At 40.5% G+C, this 14,398-nt stretch overlaps 1 protein-coding gene across 1 annotated transcript in view; it reads left to right on the forward strand.

The window, feature by feature from the left end:
- Window positions 1-4,956: 4,956 nt before the first annotated feature.
- RPS6KA6 (ribosomal protein S6 kinase A6) overlaps window positions 4,957-14,398 on the forward strand; it is a 237,072-nt gene continuing 227,630 nt past the window's right edge. Inside the window, exon 1 of the mRNA XM_004378878.2 lies at window positions 4,957-5,241. Coding sequence (XP_004378935.1) covers window positions 5,155-5,241 — 87 coding nt within the window. The 5' untranslated portion in view covers window positions 4,957-5,154. The remainder of the gene's footprint in view (window positions 5,242-14,398) is intronic.

Genomic DNA, 14,398 nt, shown 5'->3' on the forward strand with positions numbered 1-14,398 from the left:
CAGGTACTAACGAAGATCAAAGACTACAACCTTCAGTATGGATTGCACCTCATCATAAACAAAACAAAAATCCTCACAACTGGACCAATAAGCAACACCTTGATAAATGGAGAGAAAAGATTGAAGTTGTCAAGGATTTCATTTTACTTGGATCCACAGTCAATGCCCATGGAAGCAGCAGTCAAGAAATCAAATGACGTATTGCATTGGGCAAATCTGCCGCAAAAGACCTCTTTAAAGTATTGAAAAGCAAAGTTGTCACTTTGAGGACTAAGGTGCACCTGAGTCAAGCCATGATATTTTCAATCACCTCATATGCATGCAAAAGCTGAATATATCATGGACTACAAGAATAATGAACAAGTCTGTCTCGGAAGAAGTACAGCCAGGATGCTCCTTGGAAGTGAGGATGGTGAGACCTTGTCTCAGGTACTCCGGACATGTTATCAGAAGGGACCAGTCCCTGGAGAATGACATCATGCTTGGTAAGGTAGAGGGTCAGCAAAAAAGTGAAAGACCCTGGACTAGGTGGATTGACACAGTGGCTGCAACAATGGGCTCAAATATAGCAACGATTGTGAGGATGGAGCAGGATTGGGCAGTGTTTCGTTCTGTTGTACACCGGGTCACTATGAATCACAACCAACTCAAGAGCACCTAACAACAGCAACAGCATATATATATATATATATATATATGTGTATATATATACACATATATATACACATATATATGTATCCAAAGAGGAACAATTATTAAATTATGGTCATATTTATTGTTTAATCACATTTATTTCAACAAGCAGGCAACAATGAGCTTATGCTTTACAAGTATGTGTGAATTGTTAACCTTTTGATTTGATTTGTAGGGGTCCAGTATTATTCAGTATTTTAGAGAATGAAACTTCTTTGAATCTCCTAAGGTATTATTTAAAGGTAATAAGTATTTATTAATACTTAAGTACTTACTTTTTTAATGTTTCTTTACAGAATCTCCATTTTTAAGAATATCTCCAAAATAAGATATTTGAATATTTTTCTATATAGTGCTTTTATGCTCTGTGTTGGCTCACCATTTTCCAGTTATTTGGATTATAAAATTTCGGGAAATAGACTGAGAATACTGAGAGACGATGCGGCTCTTCCTACAATTATAGCCCCAATATGCGTTACTTTGTATATGTCACAGTTTAGAAATCAGAGCACAACAGTGTAGGAACTGTGGGTGGTCTGTGATCTCCTGATCAAAGGCCCTTAGTTCATATTTCACACACATTTAGTGAGGCCAAAATGAGTTGGCTTTTATCTCCATATGGGTCAGTTAACTTTTTTCTGTTAAATTACATGACCACCCACTTTCACCCGACTCTGGTCATCCAATATGTGCCATTTGTCACAGGGGTAAAGAAGTCAGTGTGGAGGCTTAAGTGTACCCTTTCTGTAGTCCTGGAAATACTCAGACACATGCTGTAATGGTGATGGAGTGCATACGAACATCTTTTATGATGAACAATATGTCATTTAGAGGCTAGATATAGTACATCCCAGCTCCAGAACCACAAAAATATTGCCAATCATTGCGTACTTTTTTAATGCTATGCTACTGTAATTGGAAATCCAGAGATATACAGACATATAGACAATTTCAGGCTAAACATTTCCTATAGATCAAAGAGAAGGCAGCAATTCTGCTGTGTATACTTTGCTGAGAAGCTCAAGTCTTTAATTATACCTGTCTTTGTGCTTAAATAAAAAGTCATCCTACTTTTCACTGAGTCCAAGGGCCTCCTGGGCTAGTAGAAATTAGGTCCACAGTGAGGAGGATAGATTGGAGAGAGAGAAAGAGAGTATACGTTTAGAGTCAGAAAGACCAGTTAAGAGGTTATATTATTAGTTCAAGGAAATATTCTAAGAGGCTGAACTAAGGCAGTGGCAATGGGGATGGAGTCATATTTAAAATTTTTTTTTGAGCTAGAACTAAAAGGACTTGTTAACTGATTGGAAGTTGTGAGAAACCATAGAGTAAAACCATGGAGTTAGGAAGAGTATTTGATTTTTTTTTTAATATGGGAGATATAGATGCATGTTTATATACTAAGGGGAATGTTGAATGAACATATATGAAGATTAAAATTTACATATGAAAAAATTATATGTGAAACAAATTAATAGACTCAGACTAAGGGAGCTTCTTAATATAGGTGATGCAGTATATTTATCAAATGCACATAACAATATCAAACAGCAAATTCAGTCTTTCAGAAAATATTTAATGAGCCCCATCATGTTCCAGGCCTTATGCTAGGTGCTGGAGAGAATAAATAAACAAATAAATGAATATATATCACATGTTGATTAATGTTATGAAAAAAAAAGGGTGAGGCTATAGAGAGTTATGGGGATTGTGTTTTAGATAAGATGGGAATGGAAGGACTCTCTGAAGTGATATTTGAGCAGTAAACTAGGTGGATGGTGGGGTCTTTAACTGCCTTGGAGAAAACTAGGGGAGGAGCAGGTTTGTGGGGGTTGAATTAAGAATTTGGTTTGAGTGTGTTAAGATACCCACTAGATATCCAAATAGAGAAGATGAATAGGAAGTTGCATATACAAGTCTTGACTTAAAGACTTTGTGCTTAGAGATAAAAATTTGGGAGTCCTCAGCATACAGATTGAATTTAAAGCCTTGGGATTGGATGGAATATGAGAATACCTAAGATGTTTCAGAAGATAGAGATCAGAGTACTGAGTCCTGAAGTTCCAACAGTAATAGATTGGGAAGATGAGGGATGATCTAGCAAGGGAGACTGAGAAGGAGTGGTCAATAGGGGTAGGGGAAAAATGATTGTTTTGTTCTGAAGGCCAAATGAAAATGTTTCAAGAAAGAGGGACTCATTAACTGCATTCAATGCTAATGATTGATCAAGCAAGTTGAGGTTAATAACAGCATGCTTTCTGCTGATTAGAAAGAGGGAGGAAAATGGATGATATGCAAGAGAAGGGAGAGAACTGAGGAATAAAGCCTTTGACTAGGCAAGAGGGAATGAGATGCAATGCTCAAGATGGCTGGCCTTAGTTAAGAACACTGTCAGTTCAGCCAGACACCAGTGTATACACACACATACACATTTTCACTGTTTAGAGCCTCATCCACCCACTATCGTGACTCTTTTGAAAGCTTTTACTTTTACAGAATCATATTCACGAAGCTCATTTTCTCCTTGGGTTTGAAGCAGAGTAGATGGGCACTATTGGTGATCCTTATTTGCAACTCATTGTTATAGTCCGTGGTCCCCTGTACTTCTCTAGCTCTGGATGCTAGATGGTGAAATAAATGGAGGGCATAGTTCAGTGTTTTCTGGGAACACAACACAACAGTCTAAGGTGTTGAAGGGGGAAGGGGAGTGTGTGAGTTTTACATAGAACATTAGAAACCTCTCCAAGGTACTGAGCCAACTTGGTCGCTGTTACAGTTGCTCTCTGAAGTGTCAGAGAGGGGATGGCTTTTCTACTTTGGGTTCTGAAGTGTTTTGATGAGAAGGATCTTGATCATAGCCCCTGAATGAGATGGTGCTTTATTTACCTCCATTGTATCTCTAGCGCTTAGTACAGGGGATGGCTTAGAGTAGAAAAGCAGTAAAGGTTCGATTCGAAAGAGCTAGAAAATGGTAATTATTGCCACTACAGATCCAACAGCCTAAGAGCGGGGTGGGGGTGGGGTTAGCTTCAGACACTCTGCCTTCCTTGCCACAAGTAACCATAAAAAACCAAGCTCCTTGCCGTCTATTTGATTCCAACTCATAGCGACCCTACAGAACAGATTAGAACTGCCCCCTACTGTTTCCAAGGAGTGCCTGGTGGATTCGAACTGCCGACCTTTTGGTTAGCAGCGGTAACTCTTAACCACTATGCCACCTGCCGCAAGTAGAGTCCAATAATTGGTGTGTGTATGTGTGTGTAAACACTAGAAACACTGTATGTAATCAATAGTACGAGGGCAACCAGTGGGAAGTTGAGAGGGTGTGGAGCACCTTAAGAATGACAAACCTCGGGGCGGGGGGTGGGCGGTAACGAGCGCAGGTGAACTCAATAAATTTTCCGCTTACCTCCAGCTTCTAGGAAGCTAACATATAATGGACTAATACCCCTGTCCTAGTATTTGTAGACGGAGCCCTGGTGGCCCAGTGGTTAAGCGCTTGGCTGTTAACTCGAACCCACTAGCTGCTCTGCTGGAGAAAGATGTGGTAGTCTCCTCCCTTAAAGATTACAGGCTTGGAAACCCTGTGGGGCAGTTCATCTCTGTCCTATAGGGTTGTTGTGAGTTGGAATCTACTGGACTGCATTTTTGTTAGTATTTGTTACTGAGTACCGAATAGATGTGGTTTGGTGTATAGGACACCTGCTTTTGTGAGCCCTGCAAGCAGATACTCACGGAGTCCTCCCAGACACTGGCTCCTCAAACGCTAAGGAGGGTTCCCCAGTTTCTCTATCCTTTTCGGGAATCCTCCCGCTGGCAAGGTTGTTCCATAGATTTGAGAGGGCCTGCTGAGCATGTGTGAACAGCGCCGCGCATGCTCCGTGGAGTGGGCAGGTTTACTGAGGCGCTAGCAGTGGCTTTTACTTTTCACCCGCCTCCCCCGCCCAGCACGCCCCCCTCCCCTGTCTCCCACCTCCTTCTACTGGGTCCCCCGCATCCACCCCCGTCCCTCTTTCCCACCCCCACCCCGCTTCAGCCCAAGCTGGGGAATCTCCGTTGACGTCCGGGTGACGCTGCTGTGCCGCCGCCGTGGGGGGTTCCAGGCGCCGCACAGGTAACGCCGCCGCTGCCGCCATATTGACAGAGTGGGGAGCGGGGAGGGGGCCTGAGGAAGTGGGGTGGGGGGAGTCAGCGCCAAGTGGCAGTCTCAGCGGCGGCAGTGGTGAGCACAAGCCGAGCGACAGCTCTCAGAGAGGCAGGACAGAGTTGTCTTCTCTATGGGGAGCAGCAGTCTGGAGCGGCGGGGACCCCCCGCTCCCAGTCTCTGAGGGACCCCACGGCGAGGTCGCTGAGGGCCGGGCTGAGGGTCACAGCAGCGGCAGCTGCGGCCAACCTCGATAGACGGGATGCGCAGCCGCGACGTCGGTCGGCGGCTCCTACTCGAGTGCTCCTGAAGAGGCGATGCTACCGTTTGCTCCTCCGGACGAGCCCTGGGACCAAGAAATGGAGGTGTTTGGCGGCGGCAGCGGCGGCGCGAGCAGCAGCGAGGTTAGTGTGGTGGCCGAGATGGGCTGGAGTCACTCCTCCTCCGCTCAGTATCCTGGCCGGGGACCCCTAGAGAAAGGGCGTAGGGCTGGGAAGCGGGGTGCCAGGGCAAGCCCCCTTCAGGCTGCCGGGCGGCTGAGAACGTGTTACCTCTACTATGACTTCGCTAGGGAATGGGCGGGGACTAGGCGGCGGACTCGGGCGTGGGTAGTGAGTGCTTGTCGGGCTCGGCCTCCAGGGGAGCGCCTGCCTCGCGGTCCACGTTAGAGTTATTGTGATTTAAGTTGCTTCACTTTCCGACCTCAAGTGGGACTGAGGGACGTGCCAGGTGTGGCGCCCTACTCGGGGCGTCCTTCTTTCTCCTCTACGCCCGGTTTGCTCTCTTGAAATACTTTGAGGAACAGCTGCTGACTCCAGCTCGCTGTTGAATCCCAAGCGTTTTACAAATCCAGTGCAACAAACACACCAAGGTGACGAAATAACTCTGGGACATTAGCACATAGGGAGGACTGCTTCCTGATAACTTAGCTTTCTCATTTCACTGTGGCTTTTTGCAGTTTATTTGACTTTGGAGATTAACTGGGGGCCAGGTTTCTTTACGTACATTCAGGTGAGGTTCTGCTGCCTCCTCTCTGGTCCTTTCAGTTCTACTGCCCCCTTTTTCCCTTCCCCTACCGCTGTCCTCCATTGGTCCCTGAAAGAAGACGGAGAAGTACACCCCCGTCCCTTAGAAGTCGAATCTTTGGGAGCATTTAGCAAGGTTCATCCAAAATATTTTGGTTCGCTTCTCTATCGCTTGCTCTTCTTACTTCTGAAAACTGTTCTGGTTGGGTTTTGGTCAGCTGGGCAGTGAGAACTTAAGTGTATACAGGTACTTTTTTATTGCTGCTTTTGTTGTTGTTATAAAAGCGGGCGGCATTTAAACACAAACAGCATTTCTTTTGTGATAGAAAGTCAGATACTTTTCTGATAACTTAATCAATTGACAGCATGCTGCTCCAGTAGAGGCCACCATACGACTCTTAAAAATAGTTGGTGAATGCCAAATTGTTGCACAGTAGCATATTTTGAGGTAGGACACACAATCTTCGACAGCTCAAGGTGCAACTTTATTTTCAAAAACTTGCTTCATCTTTAAAAACACACTTTGGACTATGATATGTTTACTTCGTCTCTTTCACTCTTTCTTTCTGTTATAATTTCCAACTGAACTGGGTTTAAGATTACATGCTAGAATAACATTTAAGAAGAAATGTAGTGGAAATAAGTTCAGAAGTAGCATGAAGATGAGCCCTCTGTACTTCCTGGAAATGTTTTATTAGTGAACTAGACAATTCAGAAATATGTTTTAATATTCTACATTTCTAAGAACAGGATAAATGAAGAGGAGCTAATTTCTTCTTGGAATATGGGCTCACTTCCTAGTTGCAGGAATTTTCTAGCAAGACTATTCAAGAGGACAGGAATTTTGTTTTATTTATGTATGTAATCTATTGATTTATAGTCACAGACATTTAGTGTATAAAAATAGTTAAATGCTTTGATATAAGGATGGGATGTGGTCTAGGAAGCCTTTTGCATGCCTACTGTTGTATTTTGTTAACTTGTGAGTTTAGAATGTTTTTAATTGTAATTACTACATATGAATCTTATTGTTTGAAGTATGTTTTTGATATTGTAGAGATTTAACAATGGATCTCTCTACTTCAGCAATTTGAAAAAGTACTCCAGTGAAAATTGTTAATTCCTGTGAAGTGAAAGGAAAGGTGAATATGGTGTTTTTGCTTCTTTATCTAAAACAGTTATGGTTAGTTAGATTTAACCCTGCAAATGACTTTAACATATTCTAGACAAAAACTAAATGCTTCCTGTGAACATATCTGGTTAGTACTTAAAGGTTTCTTTATTTTTTTTTTAAGGTATTCTTTTGATAAGAAGGAAATAATTTTACTTCACAGAATTTATTTTTATTTTAGTTACATGTTTGTTACTGCTAGCTTTAGAAGTGATAACCTTTGAGTAGGAGCAATTATGATAGTTTTTAGAACTAATGGTGTTTTCATTGTAGAATACATTTTTTCTAGGTGTGTTAGGATCCTTAAAGAAAATAGAAGTAATAATCTGTTAACTTTAAAGGCAAAGGAAATAATTTCTGTCATTTTCTTTGTGTTTGTTGAATCTTCATAAGATTAAAGATTATAGATACTACCATATATTTGAAGTCTTTTTCGGTATCTTTTGCCTGTCTTGTTTGCATGGGCAGTTGTTAACGCCTGAATAAAAATTTAGAAGTCTGTAAATTGGTTTGAGACACTTAATATGTTTTCCCATAGGAAAAAGTTATTAAGGGTAGTTACATTTTCAAACCAGTACACAATATCAAAAAAAAAAAAAAAAAAAAAAAGAAAGAAAGAAAACCAAACCAGTTGCTGTCGAGTCGACTCCAACTCATAACAACCCTATAGGACAGAGAAGAAACTGCCCCATAGGGTTTCCAAGGAGCGGCTGGTGGATTCGAACTGCCGACCTTTCTGGTTAGCAGCCCAACTCTGAACCACTGTGCCGCCAGGGCCCTGATAGGGAGGTGTAATAATGAAGAACTAACCACTGTTTATAAAATTGTCCTATGGGAAAACATGCCCAAGACTTCAACCAAGATCTAGCTTGGTTCCAGTGAGAGGTAGAGAATGGGCCTGAAAAAGGGAGATACGGGGTCTGTTGGTTACTGGGAAGAGGGTTTTTGGAAGAAGAGAAATAGGATAAGAGGCTTTGGTGGTGAAAGCTCTTGCAGGGAATGTCTCAATTAGGTCTGTTGGGGACAGGGACTTCAAAGGGCATCTCTCCTCAGGCAGTCACAATTTTAGCTCTTGCCTGGATTCTGTCAGGATCAGGAGAGAGGTGTTACTTGAGGAGGTGGGGTAGGTATTGCTCATTCCTGTGCATGGGTCACAAAGAGCTGCCTGTTTTAGTAAAATGAACTTTTCATGAATTAGTGCCACGTGTATTACAATTTGTGCACCTATTTATTTATTTGATGAGGGAATACTTGTTTCCTTATGGAGGAGTTTATAATATAGTTTTCAAATTGCGTATTATATTAAAACATTGACACTTTAATTTCATTTGTTATAACTGGCTAGTGAAGTGTTTCATTAACATTTAATTTTGTTAGTTTTTTTTTTTTTTTTCTATTCTGAACTCTTGTCATGGTCATGGTAGGAATTGGTTCATTCATCAGGTGTTTTTTGAGTATAAGGCAGTGTGGTACATAGTGCTGTAATGTGAAACATATAAAGATGCATTACCCTGAGTCCCACCTCACTTCCATGGGTTTACATTCAGGTGGGAAGGACACCTGTAGGCACATGCAGAAACTGTTATTATACAAGGCACATGACCACCGTCAATGGGATGGCGGTAGTGGAGGTTTAGAAAGGATGAATCTGGTAAGGCCTTGTGAAGGAGGTTCAATATGAGCAGGGGATTAGAGGATGAATAATATTTTCACAGGCAGAGATGAAGGGAGCATATTTCTCAGATGGATGGGGACAATATATTCAAAGACATGGTGGTGTTCTTAGAGAAAAAAGGAATTTGATATTGCTAGGGCATATGCCCTGTTGTGTGAGAGTAGAGATATAGTATGAGATGAAATAGGGAATTTACCAAAGGTAGATTAGGCTCAGATTGTTTGGGAATTTTAAAGCCTGTTTAAGCGTTCAATTTTATTCTGTAAATGGAACCCATTGAAGGTATTTGAGGACATGAGTGCATGATCCGATCTGTGCTTTGAAAAATAACTGATGGCAGTGTGTTGGATGGATTGGGATAGAGAGAGACTGAAGATGGGGAGGCAGGCTATTGCATTAGTTAGAGGGAACAGTAATGAGATTTTTGAAGTAGGACAGAAGGGGTAGAAAAGGACCTTGCAGAGTTTAGAATAGTTATAATTTGGCAACTGAGTAGACGTTGGGAAGTGAGAAAGAAGAATAAAAAACAACTGACATTAGGAATGTTGTGGTAGAATTAATTCAATTTAATAGATGTATAATGCGTGCTTAACCAACATACCCCCATGTGTCTGTCAGTTTGTCATACTGTGGGGGTTTGTGTGTTGGCTATGATGCTGGAAACTGTGCCACTGGTATTCAAATACCAGCAGGGTCACCAATGGCAGACAGGTTTCAGCTGAGCATCCAGACTAAGACAGACTAGGAAGAAGGACCTGGTGGTCTACTTCTGAAAAGAATTAGCCAGTGAAAACCTTATGAATAGCAGCATAACGTTGTCTAATATATGCCGAAAGATGAGTCTCTCAGGTTGGAAGGCACTCAAAAGACACAGTGGCTGCAACAGTGGGCTCAAGCATAACAACGATTATGAGGATGGCGCAGGACCAAGCAGTGTTTTGTTCTGTTGTACATAGGGTCCCTATGAGTTGGAACTGACTCAGTGGCACCTAACAACAACAACAGCATAACCAACATAAGGCTCTATGCCAGGCACTGAACTAACACGAAGATAAATAGATCTTTGCAGGATAGGGAGATAGAAAGTTAAAATGAACTTCCCTTCTCTAATGTTGTTTCGAATAAGAGCAGACCACGCTAAAGATCTCTGGTCATGCTTGTCATGCCTAAAATCTTTACTATCAAAGATGAATGTACTTATTATTAGATAAAAAGTTTTTCATGCTTTTTAAATGGGTCTTAGGCTTGTAATTCCTGTTTCTCCCGTATTCATCTTAAATAGTCAGCAACCTATGAATACAGAGGGCTGCTCTGAAAATAGTGATGAGTGCTCCTTTCAGAACATAGAAAAGAGAACAATGACATCTGTATTTTTTGTGTGTTTTCATCGGGTTTATTAAGAATAGATAAGGCAGGAGGGGTCAGAAGGGCCCTGGCCTCTCCTCAACAGGGTGCCTTCTCAGTTCCTCCAAGTCTGTCTTCCTTTAAACCAGGCCAATCTGGAGATATTCAGGTCAGTACCTTCAGGAAAGGGCCTCTGTATTTCCCTACCTTGATTAGTTCCATAATAACACCTAACGATGTTGCTGTTGCTTTCTTGTGGCCATATTGTTGTTTCAATACCATCCCTATCATAGTCTCTCTCATCTATAATTTCGAGGAGGAAATACAGGAATTTTTTTTTCTTCCTGTAATTTCTTTCTTGGTGGGTGCTGTCATTATCTTTAGCAGCAGATCTGAAGATTTGCTAAGCACTTGGAATCTGGAGGTAAGCCTTTTAGCAGTTTGTCATATTTTGCTATATAATGTTTACCCATTTATGGTATTCCAATGATTATTTACTGTTCTTGCTGATAATTTTTTTACCTTGTATATTTTATTTTTAGGTGGGAAAGGAGTTGAATGGGAGAGAGATTTAGAGCTAAGCTTCATCTGGCTTTTGCAGATTAAAATAGAGATGTTTTTTGAATTGCCCTGGGGGCATTCTATGTAACTGATTTTACTGCTGGATTTCAGTCTATATCTTCTATATCTCTACATTTTAAGTACGTCTTGCTCCGTGTGTTTGTGCGTGTATGTGTTTTACTGTTACACTTTGCTTCATTTCACAAAGTATATGAAATGCAATGCAATAACAAACTATTTTGATAATCAGGGTAAAGGAAAACAAGTTAAAGTAGGAGGTGTATGGAAAGGATGGAGGATTGGGGGGTATAGGGTGAAATAAAACACAAGTAAGCAGGGTCTGGGGGTCTACTATACATTTAAAATATAGTTGAATTGTAAATTGTGCTTTGAGTTTCCTCTGGGTAGGTAGTTCTTAACTTTGGCTGTATATTAGCATTACCTAGGAGTTTTAAAAATTATCCATGTCAGTGCCCCACTCACAGGGATTCAGATTTAATTGATCTTGAGGTGGCCTGGGCATCATTCCTCAGATGATTCTGATACACAGTCAGAGTAAAGAGCCACAGCTCTATGCCAAAATAAAAAGAGACTAGTCATATAGTTCTCATTATGCAACAAGGAAAAAAAAAAAAAAAAGGAAAGAAAAGGAAATCAATTCCTAAGCTAGCAATTAACCCTAAGGGAAATTTTCTGTGAAGTGTAGTATTTTTCTTTGTGTTTATTCTGTTGTTCTTCTTCTTCTTTTTTTTTTTAATTGTGCTTTAGGTGAAAGTTTACAGAGCAAATTAGTTTCCCATTTGGTAGTTTGTACATAAAGTGTTTCATGACCTTAATTTCATTCCTCACAATATGTCAGCACTCTCTCCATTTCTGCCCTGGTTTCCCCATTTTATTGTCCTGATTATCTACCCCTTATTGCCTTCTCATCTTATAATTGATTGTTCTAAGGAGTACCTTACTCTCAGATGTTATTGTTTATCTTATGTGCTTGTTTATTGTTTGACTGGGAGGTGGTCTCTGGGAATGGCTTCATTTCCAGGTCAGAAGCGTGTCTTAGGGCCATAGTCTCAGGGATTCCTCCAGTCTCTGTAAGACCAGTAAGCCTGGTCTTTTTATTTTTTTTTGGTGAATTTGAATTTTGTTCTACAATTTTCTACCGCTCTGTCCAGGACCCTCTGTTGTGATTCCAGTCAGAGCAGTTGGTAGTGGTAGCCAGGCAGCATCTAGTTCTTCTGGTCTCAGGGTTGTGTAGTCTGTGCTTCATATGGTTGATTAGTCCTTTGGACTAATTACTCCTTTGAATCTTGATCTCCTTCACTCTTCCTTGCTCCAGATGGGAAGATACTAATAGTTGTATCTTAGATGGCTGCTCACAAGCTTTTAAGACCCCAGATGCTACTCACCGAAGTAGGATGCAGAACATTGACTTTATGTACTATGTTGTGTCAGTTGATGTCCCCCGAATCTATGGTCCTTTGTCTTCTAGCCTAGGAACTTCATCCCGCGAGGTGTTTGGTTGTGTCTAAGAGATTTCCCTGACTTTACCTTTAGTGTGCTCTAAATGAGCCGCACCTACAAGTGTGTGTAGAAACATCTACCACCAAACCTATATTTTCCGGTGGGTGTGTTCCTTTACATCCTCCCACACCTCTTGGCGTGTCTATCTACCTATTTGTCCATTTGTAAATTATTGTTTGTTAATACTATTGCTACAGGATTGTCTAAGCTTTAGTAGTTACTATAGTTGTTCTTTATTCTTACGTTCCTCTCAGTGTCCTCTCTTGCCTTGGTCATGTTGTACTGACTTCCCCATATAATGTATTGCTTTTCCCTTCACCAATATTAACTCCTATCTTCTTTCTAATTGGTAATTTTCCCTCCCTTCTCCTCCGGTCCCTGGTAACCATCAAAGAATGTTTTTTTTTCTTTTTTCCCCTGTATGTAAACCTTTTGTTGTTATTTATAGTAGTGGTCTCATACAATATTTGTCCTTTTGTAATTGACTTATTTCACTCAGCATAATGTCCTCCTAATTCATCCATGTTATGAGATGTTTTGAGGATTCGTCATTATTCTTTATTGTTGCATAGTATTCGATTATGTGTATGTACCACAGTTTGTTAATCCATTCATCTGTTGATGGGCACTTAGGTTGTTTCCACCTTCTTGCTATTGTGAATAGTGCTGCAATGAACATGGGTGTGCAAATGTCTATTCGTGTCATGGCTTTTATTTCTTTAGGGTATATACCCAGGAGTGGGATTGCTTGATCATACGGTATTTCTATTTCTGGCTTTTTCAGGACACACTATACCGTTTTCCAAAGTTGTTGTACCATTTTACATTCCCACCAACAGTGTATAAGAGTTCCAGTCTCCCCGCAGCTTCTCAAGCATTTGTTGTTTTCTGTTTTTTTTTTTTTTCCCATTAGTACCAGTAATGTGGGGGTGAGATGGTATCTCATTGTAGTTTTGATTTGTGTCCTAATAGCTAATTATCATGAGCATTTCTTTATACGTTTGTTAGCCACCTGAATGTCTTCTCTGGTAAAGTGTCTGTTGATATCCTTTGCTCATTTTTTAATTGGATTGTTTGTCTTTTTATTGTTGGGATGTTGAAGTTTTCTATAAATTTTAGAGATTAGTCCCTTGTTGGATATGTCATAGCCAAAATTTTTTTCTCAGTCTGTAGGTTCTTTTGTGACTCTTTTGGAGAATTCTTTTGTTAAGCATTTAAGTGTTTATAATTTCTAGGAGGTCCCATTTAGCTAGTTCATCTTATGCTGTGTGTGTGTTTTTAGTTATGTTTGGGTACTTTATTTATGCCATATATTAGGCTGCTAGCATTGTCCCTATTTTCTCCTCCACGATCATTATAGTTTAAGGTTTTATAGTTCAGTCTTTGATCCAGTTTGAGTTAGTTTTTGTGTATGGCGTGAAGAATGGGTCCTGTTTCTTTCTTTCTTTCTTTTTTTTTTTTTACAGATAGACATCCAGTTTTGCCAGCACCATTTATTGAAGAGACTGTCTTTTCCCCGTTTAACAAACTTTGGGCTGTTGTCGAAGATAAGCTGACATAGGTGGATGGATTTATGTCTGGGTTCTCAATTCTGTTTCTTTGTCTGTCGTACTGGTGCCAGGCTGTTTTGACTATGGTGGCTGTATGGTATGTTCTGAGATCAGGTAATGTGAGGCCTCCTACTTTGTTCTTCTTCTTCAGTATTCTTTTTCTTATCTGGGGCCTCTTTATTTTCCATATAAAGTTGGTGATTAGTTTTTCCATCTTGGTGAAGAATGTTGCTTGAATTTGGATTGGGATTGCATTATATCTGTAGATTGCTTTGGGTGGTATGGACACATTCACAATGTTGAGTCTACCTACCCATGAGCATGGTATATTTTTCCATTTATGTAGGTCTCTTTTGGTTTCTTACAGTAGCGTTTTGTAGTTTTCTTTGTATAGGTCTTTTATGTCCTTGGTTAAATTTAATCCTAAGTATTTTACCTTATGGGGAGCAAATGTGAATGATATTGTTTTCTTGATTTTCTTTTTGAAGTTCTCTTTGTTGTTGTATAGGAATTCAACAATTTTTGCATGTTGATCTTGTATCCTGCTACTTTGCTGAATCCTTCTATTAGTTTCAGTAGCTTTCTTGTGGAATCCTTGGGATTTTCTGTATATGGGATCATATTGTCTGTGAATAGGGATAGTTGTACTTTTCTTTACCCATTTGTATGCCCTGTATTTCTTTTTCTTGCTTTATTGATCTAGCTAGGGCTTCC

This window comes from Trichechus manatus, unplaced genomic scaffold (assembly GCF_000243295.1).
Source record: "Trichechus manatus latirostris isolate Lorelei unplaced genomic scaffold, TriManLat1.0 scaffold00060, whole genome shotgun sequence".
Lineage (NCBI taxonomy): Eukaryota > Metazoa > Chordata > Mammalia > Sirenia > Trichechidae > Trichechus > Trichechus manatus.